This window comes from Tupaia chinensis, unplaced genomic scaffold (assembly GCF_000334495.1).
Source record: "Tupaia chinensis unplaced genomic scaffold, TupChi_1.0 Scaffold000247_1, whole genome shotgun sequence".
NCBI lineage: Eukaryota > Metazoa > Chordata > Mammalia > Scandentia > Tupaiidae > Tupaia > Tupaia belangeri.
The window spans coordinates 1,754,159-1,768,483 of record NW_006159725.1 but is presented as its reverse complement, the minus strand read 5'-3'; the positions used below and the strand labels follow the sequence as shown (position 1 = coordinate 1,768,483).

Genomic DNA, 14,325 nt, shown 5'->3' with positions numbered 1-14,325 from the left:
CTGTAGTAGACGTTATAGACACAAGAAGCAGAGGGCATTTTCTTGGGCCGCATCCAGGTCAAGGTCACAGCCCCGGAGAAGTCGGCCGTCCACTGCAGGTTCTGTACTTTGTACACAGTTAACTCATCTAGAGACAAAGGAGAAGGGGCCAAGAAAGCTACAGCTCACCAAGCTTTGGATCGCAGGCCCCGAGAGGTCCCTCCCTCCCTCTAGACAAAACTCTAGTGATCTAACTCATCCGGAGGTCACAATCATCCTCTGGAAAGATTCTCTCCCCAAATGCAGTGGAGAGTTCCCTACAGAATCTTTCCTAGGGCCTCTGCAATTTCCAGACATGATCTTTCTCCTTGCATTTCTCCTTCTTCCTGCCCACAAGAACCGGAGCCCTCTTCTCAGTAGAGACCGCTCCAAGTCCGAGGGCCAGATCCCAGCAGGACCTGTGACTGACTGCCCTGCAGAGTGAAGGGCTGGGTGACCCCACGAGCATCAGCCTGAGGCAGGAAGTCCAGCAGAGACGGAATCTGAGTGAGCATTGCACGAACAGGAAGGAGGCAGCTCGGCCTTAGGTCAGAGTCTGACCACGCTTCCCCTCACCTGGTGCTCCAAAAGTGGGCACAAATCCATTCATTTTCAGATCAAGGAGAAAGTCAGAAGGGTCCTAGCTCAGGATCCACCAGGGAGGACCTGGGAGGCGCTCCGGGGTGCAGGGCCCACTGGCCTGGCCAGCCTGCCGGCAGGCTGCACTCACCACTACAGGCTTTCTCGTCACTCTCATCCGAACAGTCCAGGAAGCCGTCACAGCGCTCCGAGAGCACGACGCAGGCCTCGCCGTCCTCGCACTTGAATTCTCGGCTCGTGCAGGTCAGGCTGCTGTGCGTGGCTGCAACACAGAGTGCCCTCGTTAACCACAGGGGCAGCTGGGTCAGAAACGCACGGAGGGAAAAGTGGTTTGGACTGCTCACGTGATCAGGGAGAGGAGGCGCTGAGAACCGCCTTACTCAACTCCAACAACTGAGATCTGCCTTCCGGAGGAAAAACGGCTCTGGAGACAGACCACCTCAGGCTTAAACCCTATGTCTACATGAGCGTAAGCAAACTACTTAGTCACTCAGGACGGGGGCCAGCAGGTGGCTGGTGGTTAAGGTGCTGAACTCTTACATGGCCAACTGCACTTCAAGTCCTGGACCCGGGGGACTTGAAAATCACACTGGGCACAAGTAAGTGTGTGCCCCAAATCCTGGGAGGAGAATAGAGGGGAAGGGATTGTGGCATGGCCATCCTGCCTAGGATTTCTCACTTTCCTTCTCTCTTTCCCCAGCGAGTGCACGCCCTACGGCAAAAACCTAAAAGTAAAGAAATAAATGAAAACCAAGACACACACACACCCAGGCTCAGGGTTATACAAAATTGAGGTAACCATTCTATCACTATTGTTTCTGCAAGAATCGAACAAGATCAAGCATCCGAAATAGTGCCTGGCTCCTTGCAGGTGTGAACATATTGTAGCTATTACTCCATAGCAGGAGTAAGTATTCTGCTTCTGGGATTAGTCTGCAGTCTAGAATGATACTCGGATTTCTTGGTAAGTCATACCGGTAACAATGAGATGAGTCACAGTGACACGAGCGGCATGGCCACTTCACGCAATGCTTTACACTGCACGGGTTTTCGAAATATTTTCACAGGAAATAAAATGATGCAAATAAAAAGTATTAAGAGTTAGGCAACTTGATGGCGAGACTATTAAGCCGACACTTGATAGTGTCTCCGGTTCTGAAAGCAGATTTATACTGTGTGGGAGGATCCCCAAGGGAAGCGATGACAACATAGCTGCAGTGTTCTAAGACGACAGGAGAAGAGTGGCCACAGACCTGGTTTGCTGCCCAAATGGCCACATCACTGGACTCCCATGCAATCAACCGCAGTTTGAGTCCCGGACCCGACGGCTTAAAACTCACGTTGGGTGCATGTGTGTGCACACCCATTCTTCCAACGGAAGAATGGAGGAGAAGGGATTGCAGTGTGGCCACCCCCACCAGGGGGTGACTTCTCGCTTCTGTCTCTCTGGCAAGCACCAGAGAGACACACAGAGAAAGCACCTCGCAGGGGAAGGCCACACAGCAATCCCTTCTCCTCCATTCTCCCAGGATCGTAGGCATGAACACACATGCACCTGCCATAATTTTTAAGCCACCAGGTCCAGGACTTGAACTGCGGTTGGCCACGTGGGGGTCCAGCAATGTTACTACTATGCCAACTGCTGGCCCACATGTTACCTTATGTATGGTATCTCACATTACCTTACACCAATGGTGACTGACATGTTAGTGTAAAAGGGACTTTGCTGATGTGATTAGGTTAAGGATCCAACATGAAGCTTAGCCTGGATTATCCAGGAGGGCCCAACCTCAGTACACCGCTCTGTAAAAGCAGATGGCCTTCCCTGACTGTGGTCAGAGACATGTGAAGACAGGAGAGTCAGAGAGATGCAGGCTGCTGGCTTTGCAAATGGAGAAAAGGGTCAGGCAGTGGCATGGTGGTTAGAACAGCTGGATCCCACCTGATCAACTGCAAGGTTTGAGTCCCAGACCCAGTGGCAGTTGAAAAACATGCCAGGCTTGTATGTGTATATGACCAAAATCCCAAAAGGAGGGAAAGGAGGAAGAGGGATCACAGTGTGACCATCCCTCATGAGGATAAGGGTGCTTTCTCATTCCTCTCCCCTCGCCCCCCACCAGCAAGTGCATGAGACCTCTAGCATATTGAAAGAAAATGAAAGAAAATGGAGATAGGGAACATGAACTAAGCAACGTGGAGCCCTCTAGACACTGAGAGAAGCAATGAGATGGACTCCCAGGGGCTCCAGGGGAACCATCCTGTCCACGCCTTGTTTTGGGCCCCGGGAGACCTGTGTATGACTTTGAGCTATGGAACTGTGGGAGAATCAGTGTGTGCCGTTCTCAAGACAGTGTATGCGCACAGGGGCCAGGTCACCCCCTGCAGTGCTGGAAGCCACAGGAAGACAGGGCTTCGGTTTACAGGCTGCCCAGGGTACCTGGGTGAGTGTCTGTGGTCTTGGCTGGCTGTGAGGGCTGGGGAGGGGAAAGAGCTGCAGCACGAGACCCCGAAAGCTGCCACGTTCGTGGCAGTTCCTTACAGTGGCCACAGAAAACCAAAGCACACTCTTGCCACTGGATTCGCTCAGCTCTGTCAGCGACTCTGCTTTTCCTGTGTGCAAACTATAATTTTTCCACTAGGACTCAGGAGTAAAACCCCTCTGGTTCTTGCTCCCCACCCCATGCACAAATACACACAATTATCCAGAAAATAACTGTGTAATTTCATATCCATATTGTGAACCATGTGTCAACCCCAGGTTAAAAAAAATTGATCCAAGATATTAATAGTTTAAATAACTAATTTAATTATACCATCGATATTCTATGCCAGCATTAGGATATCGACACAAGAAATTACTAAAATGGCTATTAAACCATTGTAGTAATCTGAGAGTCGAGAATCTACAACGGCGATTCTTAACAGAGTCTTCTGGGAGCCTTTGTTTTGTTTTGTTTTCTTTTAAGATTTTTGCCAGAGAGAGAGAGACAGACAGTGAGAGACAAAGTGAGAAATCACTCCAAGAGACAATGGCCACACCACAATCCCTTCTCCTCCATTTTCTTCCTGGGATTTTTGAGCATGCACACACATGTGCCCAGCATGATTTTCAAGCCGTGTACCCAAACTGTAGCCTGCCATATAGGAATCCAGTGCCTTAACCACTACGTCACCTGTCGGTCTCCTGGGACCTTGTAACAAACACAAGGGTCCTCAGACCCACCCAGATTTGCAGCAGAACATGGACCACACATGTTCGGCATTTATGAGCTCCGTGTGAGTCATCCTGACTGGCCAGGGTTGGGGACTACCATGCCAGACTGAGGATTGGACACCCTGATTTTTCTCTGAAGCGCCCCATCCCTGGTGAGCAGCACACCTGCGGGTATAGAAAGAGAAGCTGGGAAATGTACACCTGAGAGCAGCCAGGATAGTCAGGAGGAATGCAGGGACATTCTCCTCGGAATGAAAAGGTACAAGGATCGAAGGTGAAGGTAGTGAGGGAGGGTGCGAAATGCAACTTAACAACTGTCTCCAACACTTGATGACTTTTTATGTGAAAGAAAAATAAAGACTTGCTTTTTTATTTGGGTAATTTTTGCCCTAGAGCTGGTGGGCTCACTGGAGAGAGACAGAAGAGAGAGAGAGAAAGTGAGAAAGCAGCACCTGCCAGGGGAGATGGCCACACCACAATCCCTTCTCCTCCATGTTCCTCTTGGGATTTTGGGCATGCACACATACACACACACACACACCCAGAGTTTTTCAAGCCACCAGATCCAGGACTTGAACCGTGCTATCAGCCATGTGGGATCCTGCTGCCTTAAGCATCATGCCACTGGCTTTGTATGAGTCTCTAGGATGGAGATACAAATTTGTTAATGATAAAAAAAAAGTGCTCTCTAATACAATAATTTTCAATAGGAGAAGGGAAATATCAAAATCGCTTATGAGGCTTTTTAGAAACTACCATCTCCCCAGCTCTGGGAAAATCATTGTATTACAGAATCCTCGTATACACCGAGCTGAAACTGGCTTGCCCTGGAGAGGACGGGGTGCAGGCAGAGAGCCTGTGACAAATAAAAACGCAAAGTTGAACAACGACAATAATGAGATTTGAGAACTACTCTTGTAATAGTTTCCCAGAAGGAATCTGTCCCTCCACCCGGGGAGCATTCACAGGGTCCTAACCGAAATCAGGTCCCATTACGGATGCTGAGAAAACGGTGACAGATGAAGGACCTGGCCTCGTACAGCCTCTCCTGTATTGAGCGAAACTGCACACAACTAGACAGATTCGGTATTTCAGACAGTGACAAATGCTACAAAGGACCTTAAAGAGAATAAAGGGAATGGGGGTGGGGCCTGCAGGTGGACTCCTACATGGTTGACCATGGTTTGAGTCCCGGACCTGGTGGCTTGCTTTCTCACTTTTCCACTCCCTCACTCTCTCTCTGGTGAGCATGCATGCCCTATAACAAACTTAAAGAATAATAATAAAATATAAATATACAAATAGTTCCAAAGGGGGTTGGAGCCTATGTCGTTCTATTGGGTCGCTGGGCAAGTCACAATGCAGTTTTTTGTATAGCAAAACAATAACAATGAAAGTCATGACTTTCCTGATGACCTAGTATATGGATGGCCGGGGACGCCCTGCTCAAGTCGGGGATGGCTTTTTTTCTTTTTGGAGAGGTTTTCGCTATAGGGCGCGTGCGCTCGCCAGACAGACAGAGAGACATAGAGACAGAAAGCGAGAAATCACCCCCCAGGGGGGATGGTCACGCCGCAATCCCTTCTCCTCCATTCTCCTCTCGGGATCTTGGGCACGTACGCACACGCGCCCGGCGTGAGTTCCAAGCCACCGGGTCCAGGACGCAAACCACGGTCGACTACGTGGGAATCCAGCGACATAGCCATTACGCTAACTGCTGGTTCCCAATGAGGGACGGCTTTAAAAATACCAAGAACCCACACAGTTCCACCTTTTAAGGATGTGGCAAAACAGAGTCAAAGGACAACTGCGTCTAAAGTAGAAGAGGTTTGAGGTCTCTCTACAAAACGTGCTTCGTGATCTTTAAAGCAGAACTACATAGGTTTGAAAATCTGGGAATAAGGTTGTCATTAATCTCTGAAACTTCCTAAGCTGATTATCAGACAGATGATTAATGGGCACTTCGAACAGAACGCACTGGCCATCAGGGGCCAGGCTCTCTAAGAAGAATCATGCCGCACTAATCTCGTTTCGTTTTTTAATAAGGTTGTCAGGTGAATGGATGGAGGAAAACGTGGGTAAGGTACATCTTGATTTTAAGACCCTTCACTGAGCAACATCCTTGTGAATAAGACAGATTGGAAACAGGCCAAAAACACTGATTTCAAGAATACCAATTAACGAATTAATACCACCCAAGGCAGGGTCTTATTTCTTTTTCTCTTTGTTCCCCCCCACCCCGCCTTTTTTTTTAAATGTTTTTTGCTATAGGGCACATGTGTTCAGTGGAGATAGACAGGGAAAATGTGAGAAATCACCCCCAGGTGGAACGGCCACTCTCCAATTCCTTCTCCTCTTAGGATTTTGGACACACACACACACACACACACATACACACACACACACGGTGTGATTTGAGGCGCTGGATCTGGGACTTGAAGTGCAGTTGCCCAAGTGGGAGTCCAGTGCCTTAACCACACCAGCTGTAGGTCTCCCTCTTTGCCAATTCTTTCTAATTAGCTCATCTTATTGTGTAGCAGCTTCTTGGGTTCAGATGGTCCTGCAGTGGTTTGCTGAGCGCAGTCAACTGGCCTGCTGTCTCGATGCCCTGGGAGGCCACTGTGTTCGTCTTTTACAGTAGGTGTAGGGTTTTACACTAAGTCCTATTTAATTTCTCCGTGTCTGTTTTGGTTATTCCTTGCCAATAGGAATTTCCAACATGGCATGATAGAAAGATCCCAACTTCGGACAAAAGAAACCTACATAAATACCATGTCTGTTACTGACCGTGCGGTCCTCTTTGAACGGAGTTTCCATTTTTAAAATGGAGATAATACCAAACTCACAAGTTTATTTGGAGAATGAAGTGAAATGGTTATACAACTTACTTGAGAATAACAAACAGCACATTAAAACCCACACCCAAGGGGCAGCAGTTAAGGCGCTGGACTCCTCCATGGCCGGCCATGGTTCAAGTCACAGACCTGGTGTCTTGCTTTCTCATTTTCTCTCCCTCTTTTTCTCTCCCTCCTTCTCTTTCTGTCTTTTGCTGGTGAGTGCATGTGTCCTATAGTAAGTTAAAAATAATAATAATAATAATAATAATAATAATAATAATAAATAATTCTTAAAAAAAACACTCCCAAATACAAGTTTCCCCTGCTTATTTCACCAGAAAATAAGATAACTTGTTGACTTTATATTATTTGAAGATAAGATAACCACGCCTTCCAAGTTTTCATCTAAGTCGTTAATGGCATTTTAAACACAATAGGCCACTTAAAAACATCAGGGAAGGGACCAGCAATTAGTGTAATGGCTATGTCACTGGACTCCTATGTAGCCGACCACGGTTCGAATCTTGGACCCGGTGGCTTAAACTCACGCAGGGCATGTGTGCGTGCGTGGCCCAGATCCTGAGAGGAGAATGGAGGAGAAGGGATTGAGGCGTGGCCATCCCCCCGGAGAGGGGGGGTGATTTCTCGCTTTCTGTCTCTATGTCTCTCTCTGTGTTTCTGGCGAACACACGTGCCCCTATAGCAAGAACCTCTCCAAAGGGGAAAAAAAAAACCATCAGGGAAGATTACAACAGTAAGAACAAAGAGCAAAGAAGCACGAAAAGACTGCTTATGATAAAGCAGAAAAATAAAACAGCCAGAACAGCAAAAACAGTAGACAGGCATAATAATGAGAGAAATGTAACGACATGAGGGGATCTTCAAGAAGCTAATGTAGGAGGCCTACAGGGGGCATGTTGGCTAAGGCACCAGAGTCCCACATGGCTGACTGCAGTTCAAATCCTGGACCGGGCAGCTTGAAAAATCACACCGGATGTATGTGTGAGCATAGCCAAAATCCCAAGAGAACTGAGAAGGGATTATGGCGTGACCATCCTGCCTGGAGGGGTGATTTCTCACTTTCCTTCTCTGGCTCTCTCTGGCGAGTGTATGCACCCCATGGCAAAAACCTAAAAAGGAAAAGAAAAGCTAACGGAAAATTATTATGAAAAAAAACTGCGTGGGTTTCCAAAAAATATCTGCACCAAAATAGACTTGAACTTTATCGAGAGATACCAAATTACCCAAATCTTTTTGGTTCCCGAGTTCAGATAGTGGACCACAGAAACAAGTACTTCACAGAGAGGAATTCATCCCCAAAAGGTATCTGACCCCCATGCGATTCCCAATTTCAGGTAGCAAAGGATTCCTTAGCATTTTTCTGAGCTTAAAAAAAAAAAAAAAGGCAAACAACAGAAAAATCACAATAGCTTAGACACTCAAAAAGTGGGAAGGCCTCCAATGTCACCTCTCTCTTCTAATCTAGTCCTGGATGCAAAGTCTGAGTGAGCTAAAATACAAACACCTCCTCTCTAAAATCTTCAATGGCTCCCTATTACCCAGAGGATACAGTCCATGCATGGCTGCCTGCCTCTTCGCACTCACCTTTTGCACCACCATGCCACTCTTTAGATGTATTTTCTCATCTGTCCCTGAGTCTCTGTTCATGTTGTCCCTGTACCAAGGATGCTCATCACCCACCTTGTCCCCCTGCTCTCTGCGTAAACTTCCCCAGGCACCAGCAGCGAAGATTGCCGAGGAGCTCCCTCCTCTCCCAGAGGTTGGCCAGGCCCACCTCTGAACCGTCCATTCTATGGATGTTATTTCTGTCACCACCAACGTTGCTATGTCACCGCTGTAGGTTTGATGTCCCCCTGCTGGAACACGCACCCGAGCAGCCTGGTCAGTGAACGCCATGGCACGTGGGATCAGCCACTCTTTGTCCAACCAGAATGAAGATGGCATTGAACACACCCTTTGTTTGTTTGTTTGTTAGTTAAGATTTTTTTTTTTTTTTGCTATAGGGCACATGCGCTCGCCAAAGAGAAAGCAAGAAATAATCACCCAGGGGGATGGCCACACCGCAATCCCTTCTCCCTTCTCCTCTTGAGATCTTAGGCATGCACGCACACGTGCCCAGCACACATTCCTTCTTAACCAACGCCCTCCAGGGAGAGCTAGCCAGGCACCCTGAGAACACCACCACAGACCAGGAAGGGCTGGGGATCCTTTCTCTCTTTCTTTCTCAGCCTCGCCGGAGAATTACTCAGGACCGACCAGTATCTGCCAGACTTGTCTGATACAATCAATCACGGTGCTTTTTTTCTAAAGAGATTTTTGCTATAGGGCATGTCAGCAGAGAGACAGAGAGCAAGAACTCATCCCCTGGGGGGATGGCCATGCCACAGTCCCCTCTCCTCCATTTTCTTCTCTCGGGATTTTGGGCATTCACGCACACGTGCCCAGCGTGAGTTCCAAGCTGCTGGGTCTGGGACTTGAACCATGATCGAACACCTTAGCAGTACTTTAGCCATTACGCTACCTGCTGGCCCAATCATGGTACTTTTAAGTCAAAGTATGGGTTCCCAAGCATCCCTCCCCACACCACCCCTGCTCAGAAGGCAAAATCACCGAATTTACCATTTTTATAAGCACCTCCCGCAGGTTCTTGTAAGTCCCACATTTCGTGACTACTGAACCGGAGGAACGGGGAGATGACTGACACTCTGTGCCCTAGCTCAGTCCAACCCCAGGTGCTAAGATTGGGGGGTTCCCTGTGAGGCCTTTTTTGTTTGTTTGGAGAGTCTTTACTTTGAGAGAATGAAGGGGGATGAGAACAGAGACTACGGAGAAGAATGGAGGTGTACGCGGCTGGGGTTCCGCCTGGTGGGGGGGGCTCTCAGGAGAAGGCAGAAGTCCTTGGCCTCTCTTATTCACATTTCTCGGGGCAGAGGTCAGACAAGTTCCCAGCACCAGAGAAACAGGACTGGCTGGGACATCCCCGTCTGCAGTCGGCAGGTGACCAGATGGTGGGGAGATCCCCCCAAAGTAGGGGTCCCTGGGCAAGACCACGGCCCCCCATCAGTGGGGCAGGACGCATCAGGCCAGACAGGCACTGCTGCGGCCACTCCTGCCCCGTCTGCCTCGGTGGTACGGATCGGGCCGGAGGGGACAATGACGTGCCGCCAAGGACCAAAACGTGCCAACCGGTGACTTAAGGGAGCGACGAGTGCCTCCATCTGCTTCTGCTGCCTGCCTCGTCAGAGTCCCTCCTGAGGGACTCATCCCCTCTGGTCTGGGGTCACACTGTGGACCTCGGTCAGCTTGCTAAAAATAGGGTCTCCCTCTAAACCTTTCGGGCATGTCAGGGAGGAGGCACCAGGGCCACCAAGCCTGCACACTGCCGGGCCCCGACATGTTCACAACATACGTGTCATACTGCCGGGTTCAGCCACCTGGTGGGTATCTTTTTTTTTTTTTTGCTATAGGGCGCGTGCGCTTGCCAGGAGAGACAGAGAAACAGAAAGCGAGAAATCACTCCCCCGGGGGGATGGCCACAGTCACTTCTCCTCCGTTCTCCTCTCGGGATCTTGGGCACGCATGCACACGCACCCAGCGTGAGTTTAAGCCACCAGATCTGGGACTCGAACCACAGTCGACTACATGGGAGTTCAGCGACATAGCCATTATGCTAACTGCTGGTCCCCCTGGTGGGTCTCTTGGCCGTGGTGTACCATCCACCTCACCAACTAGTATAGACCGACCCTAAAGGCTGAGAATGAATTTCTTTCACAGGGTACTCCAGGAGAGCTCTCGAAAAATACGGTTTCTGTGCCCCATGGCATCCACTAAACATGAAGTCTTTGAAGTTTCATGGAAAAGTATATTAGGGAAACACTGCAGGGATTTTAAAAGAAACTCCCACGTTAATTCCACTTTTCCACAAATTCTTGAAGAATCCTCTACTTCCAGCAGAAAGAACTCACATACACAAGGTTGTAAGACTTCACTCCTGTGTGTTTGAATGATTTCAATGTGTTTATAAAAACAGCCTGTTCTCAGATCTTTTTTATTTTAAGAGATTTTTGCTATTGGGTGCATGTGCTCGCCAGAGAGACAGAGACAGAAGGTGACTGGGCAATCACCTGCCCCGCCCTCCAGTGAGGATGGCCACACCACAATCCCTTCTCCTCCATTCTCCTTTTAGGATTTTGGATACACCACAGACATACCTGGCACTAAATTCTAAGCTGCTGGGTCTGGGACTCAAACTGCAATCAACTACATGGGAGTCTAGCCACATAACCATTATGCCATCTGCCGGTCCCTCTAAGATCTTTTCTCTCAGTCTTTCAGAGTATTTTTATTGGATATGTTCCTGGTATCTAGCACCCAGCCAGTTTATTAAAAAGAATGTGACTGAAGGGACTAGCAGATAGCGTAATGGCTATGTCGCTGGACTCCCATGTAGTCAACTGTGGTTTGAGTCTCAGACCCGGTGGCTTAAACTCACACCGGGCGCGTGTGCGTGCGTGCCCAAGATCCCAAGAGGAGAATGGAGGAGAAGGGAGGAGAAGGAATTGCGGCGTGGCCATTCCCCCTGGGTGTGATTTCTAGCTTTCTGTCTTTGTCTTTCTGGTGAGTGCACGCGCCCTATAGCAAAAACCTCTCCAAAAAAAATAATAATAATAATGTAACTGTCACCACACAGGGTCTATGTGACAAACCCCTAGAGGAACACGCTTTGGCTACTCACGGCAGTTGGCCTCGTCCTGGCCGTCCTGGCAGTCCTGATGGCCATCGCACCGCTTCCAGTTGGGGATGCACTTCTTAGGTTGGCGGCATTCAAACTCAAATCGGTCACATCGCCCGAGTCGGGTGGGAGTGGAGGCGGAAGTGACATTCACTAGAAAAGAAGTTTTTAAAATTCTCTTTTCAGTAACAAGGGAGCCGGCCGGCAACAGCCACCAACAGCTGTCTCCGACAACAGGCCTTTAGGGTCACAATGGGCCCCGGATGCGGATGGGAGCTGGGGACGGAAACATCAGAGAACACGGACATCTCATTTTGCTCCCTTCAGGACCCTGCTACAGCCACCATCCAGGGACTGTTCTTAAGGACCTCAACACGAGGGCACGAATAACAGGAAAGGGGGCAAAGGCAACAAAATCCGGGGAGTGGGGCAGACACACGGGGCCAGTGACTAACGAGGCCGGAGAAGGCTGTACCCGGCCCTGAGCTGTTCAAGAGCTGAGAACCAACCGTCTCGACGTTATATAACCCTCAAAGCGCTCAGGAACTAAGGGTGTCCCTCAGCGGGTAGTGGGAAGTGATGTTAAATCAGTCCGGGGGACACTGCACCCCACGCCCCGCCCACCGGCCTGCCCGCCACACCAACAGCAAACCGCAGGGGAGCCGGAGCCAAGGGCCACAGAGACGGGCATAGCTGAGAGCAAGACTATCCGACCACAAAGGGGGGATAAAAATCTACAGATGGCTCAACCCACAGACCCCGGTCCCCTTGTAGGGAGCTTGAGCAGTAGATCTCTATTGAACAGGCAGCAGATTAATAAAGAGACCAGGGGCCAGCAAGTGGCATAGTGGTTAAGGCACTGGACTCTCACAGGACTGACTGCAGTTCAAGTCCCAAACCTGGTGGCTTGAAACTTATGCTGGGCACATGTGTGAGCGTGCCCAAAATCCTGAGAAGAGACTGGAGGAGAAGGAATTGCAGTGTGGCCATCTTCCCTCCGGGGTGATTTCTCGTTTTCTGTTTTTCTGTTCTCTCCGGCAAGCACTAATGTCCTATAGCAAAAATCTCTCTCAAAAAAAAAAATAAATAAATAAAAAATAAACACAAAAAAGAAGGTGTCCAGCCTCAGAGGCTAAGCTTAAAGCAACCGAGATCAAATATTCCCCCACAAACAGTCAGTCAGCCATTACACTCAAGGCTGATCAGCCCACCCTCGTGTTCCAAATTTTAGCCCCCAGCCTTAAAGGCAGACAGAGACCGGGGTTAGCTAGGGTTAGCTAAGGAAAACTTTCAACACAGAAGACAGGTGTCAAAATGGAGCCCTCTTACCCCCACCTCTACCACCCAAAGTCATCTGGAAGAAACAGACACTTTGCAAGAAGACTTCAACAACAAACACCCTTCGTGTGCTCAGAAAGGATACGTATTTCTACATAAAACAGAAAGACCATGGGCCAGCAGGTGGCATGGTAGCTCAGGCGCCGGATCCAATATGGCCACGCATAGTCTGAATCCTGGATGCAGTGGCTTGAAAATCATGCCAGATGCATGCCCAAAATCCAGAGAGGAGAACAGAGGAGGAGGGACTATGGTGTGGCCATTCCCTGGGGGATGATTTCTCACTCTCTGTCTTTCTCTGGCAAGTGCATACACACTATAGCAAAAATCTTTTAAAAAAATAAATAAAAAAAATAAGAGGAGGGGAGGAGTCCGTTCACACAGGGCTTTACATACAGGAATGAAGGGTCAAGGAATGATCTAGACAAGAGGAAACCACCAACGATGTTACACAGGAAGGCAATGGGGTGAACACAGCCACGGAGCAGGGAAGGCAAAACCTACAAGTATGCTAGGGAAAGGATTAGGCAAAGCCTGGCAAATAAAAGTCACTCCTTCATAACAGGTTGAACAGACTCTGGGCTCCTTGCAGTTCAGGGGGCGCACCCGGCAGGTTTCAAGCCCCACTGCCGCCTCCAGAAAGAGCCTCCGCACGCTTCTCCAGCTGGCTATCTGCGTTCGGCCACTAGATGGCAGTGCTTGCCCTTCTTTTAGCAGGTCAGGCCAGCTAGCGAGCAGGCAGGAAAACGCGGAGCGGTCCAGGGATGAACTCGCACGCACTAAGTATCTCCCCGCAATTCCAACAGTAACTTCCTGTCCAAGGGAAGTTACTATAGGTGATCCATCCACAGCAGAGGGGAAGCAGGGTGGCTGGCCTTTTCGAGCAGGAAAACAAGAGGGCAGTTCCAGAAGAGAGGCCCCAGGTCCGAGTTCCGTGGGTCTCCCTGCCCTGGTGGTACACTGAGGCAGCAGCACCCTGAGCACCCGGCAGAACCCAGCCAGATGGTGCCCAGGGCACCCCCAAGAGGTCCTCTCCACGACAGCGGGAGCTGCGAGCCAGGGCAGGGGGCAGGACTCACCGAGCGAGGGGCAGGCTTCCTCGTCCGAGCCGTCGGCACAGTCCCGGTACCCGTCGCACACCCAGGTGTCCATCACGCAGGCCCCGCTGCCGCAGCGGAAGTAATTGGGCAGGCACGTGGAGGGCCCCGGAGTCGGGGAGGGAAGGAAGTGCGAATCTGAGGAGAAGCAAGCAAGGAGACCCAGGGTGTTAGAAGGAGCTTGACTCCAGGACAAAATGTATCTGAACCTAGAGGACGCCCTGGTTTTGCCCACACCGGCTAACGGGAAACCAGCGACAGCACGGCTCTGCCAGCAGCTCACTTTACGGTCATTTTGAATGCAGAGTCAGGACCGGAGAGGGGTCCCTGTCCGGGAGCAGCCTTGCCTCACGTATACGTTTTGTTTTTGGTTATTTTTTGAGAAAGATTTTCACTGTAGGTCGCGTGCGCTCGCCAGACAGACAGAGAGAGACATAGAGACAGAAAGTGAGAAATCACCCCCCAGGG

The 14,325-nt window shown here is 49.8% G+C and overlaps 1 protein-coding gene across 3 annotated transcripts in view; it reads right to left on the bottom strand.

Annotated features, from left to right (window-relative positions):
- SORL1 (sortilin related receptor 1) overlaps positions 1 to 14,325 on the bottom strand; it is a 226,472-nt gene that overhangs the window by 29,984 nt on the left and 182,163 nt on the right. For all 3 annotated transcript variants that reach the window (XM_006148800.3, XM_027771985.1, XM_027771986.1), the window contains exons 31-34: positions 13,840 to 13,995; positions 11,426 to 11,575; positions 749 to 880; positions 1 to 127 (exon numbers count right to left, since the gene is read on the bottom strand). In XM_006148800.3, the coding sequence (XP_006148862.1) occupies positions 1 to 127; positions 749 to 880; positions 11,426 to 11,575; positions 13,840 to 13,995 (565 nt within the window). The remainder of the gene's footprint in view (positions 128 to 748; positions 881 to 11,425; positions 11,576 to 13,839; positions 13,996 to 14,325) is intronic.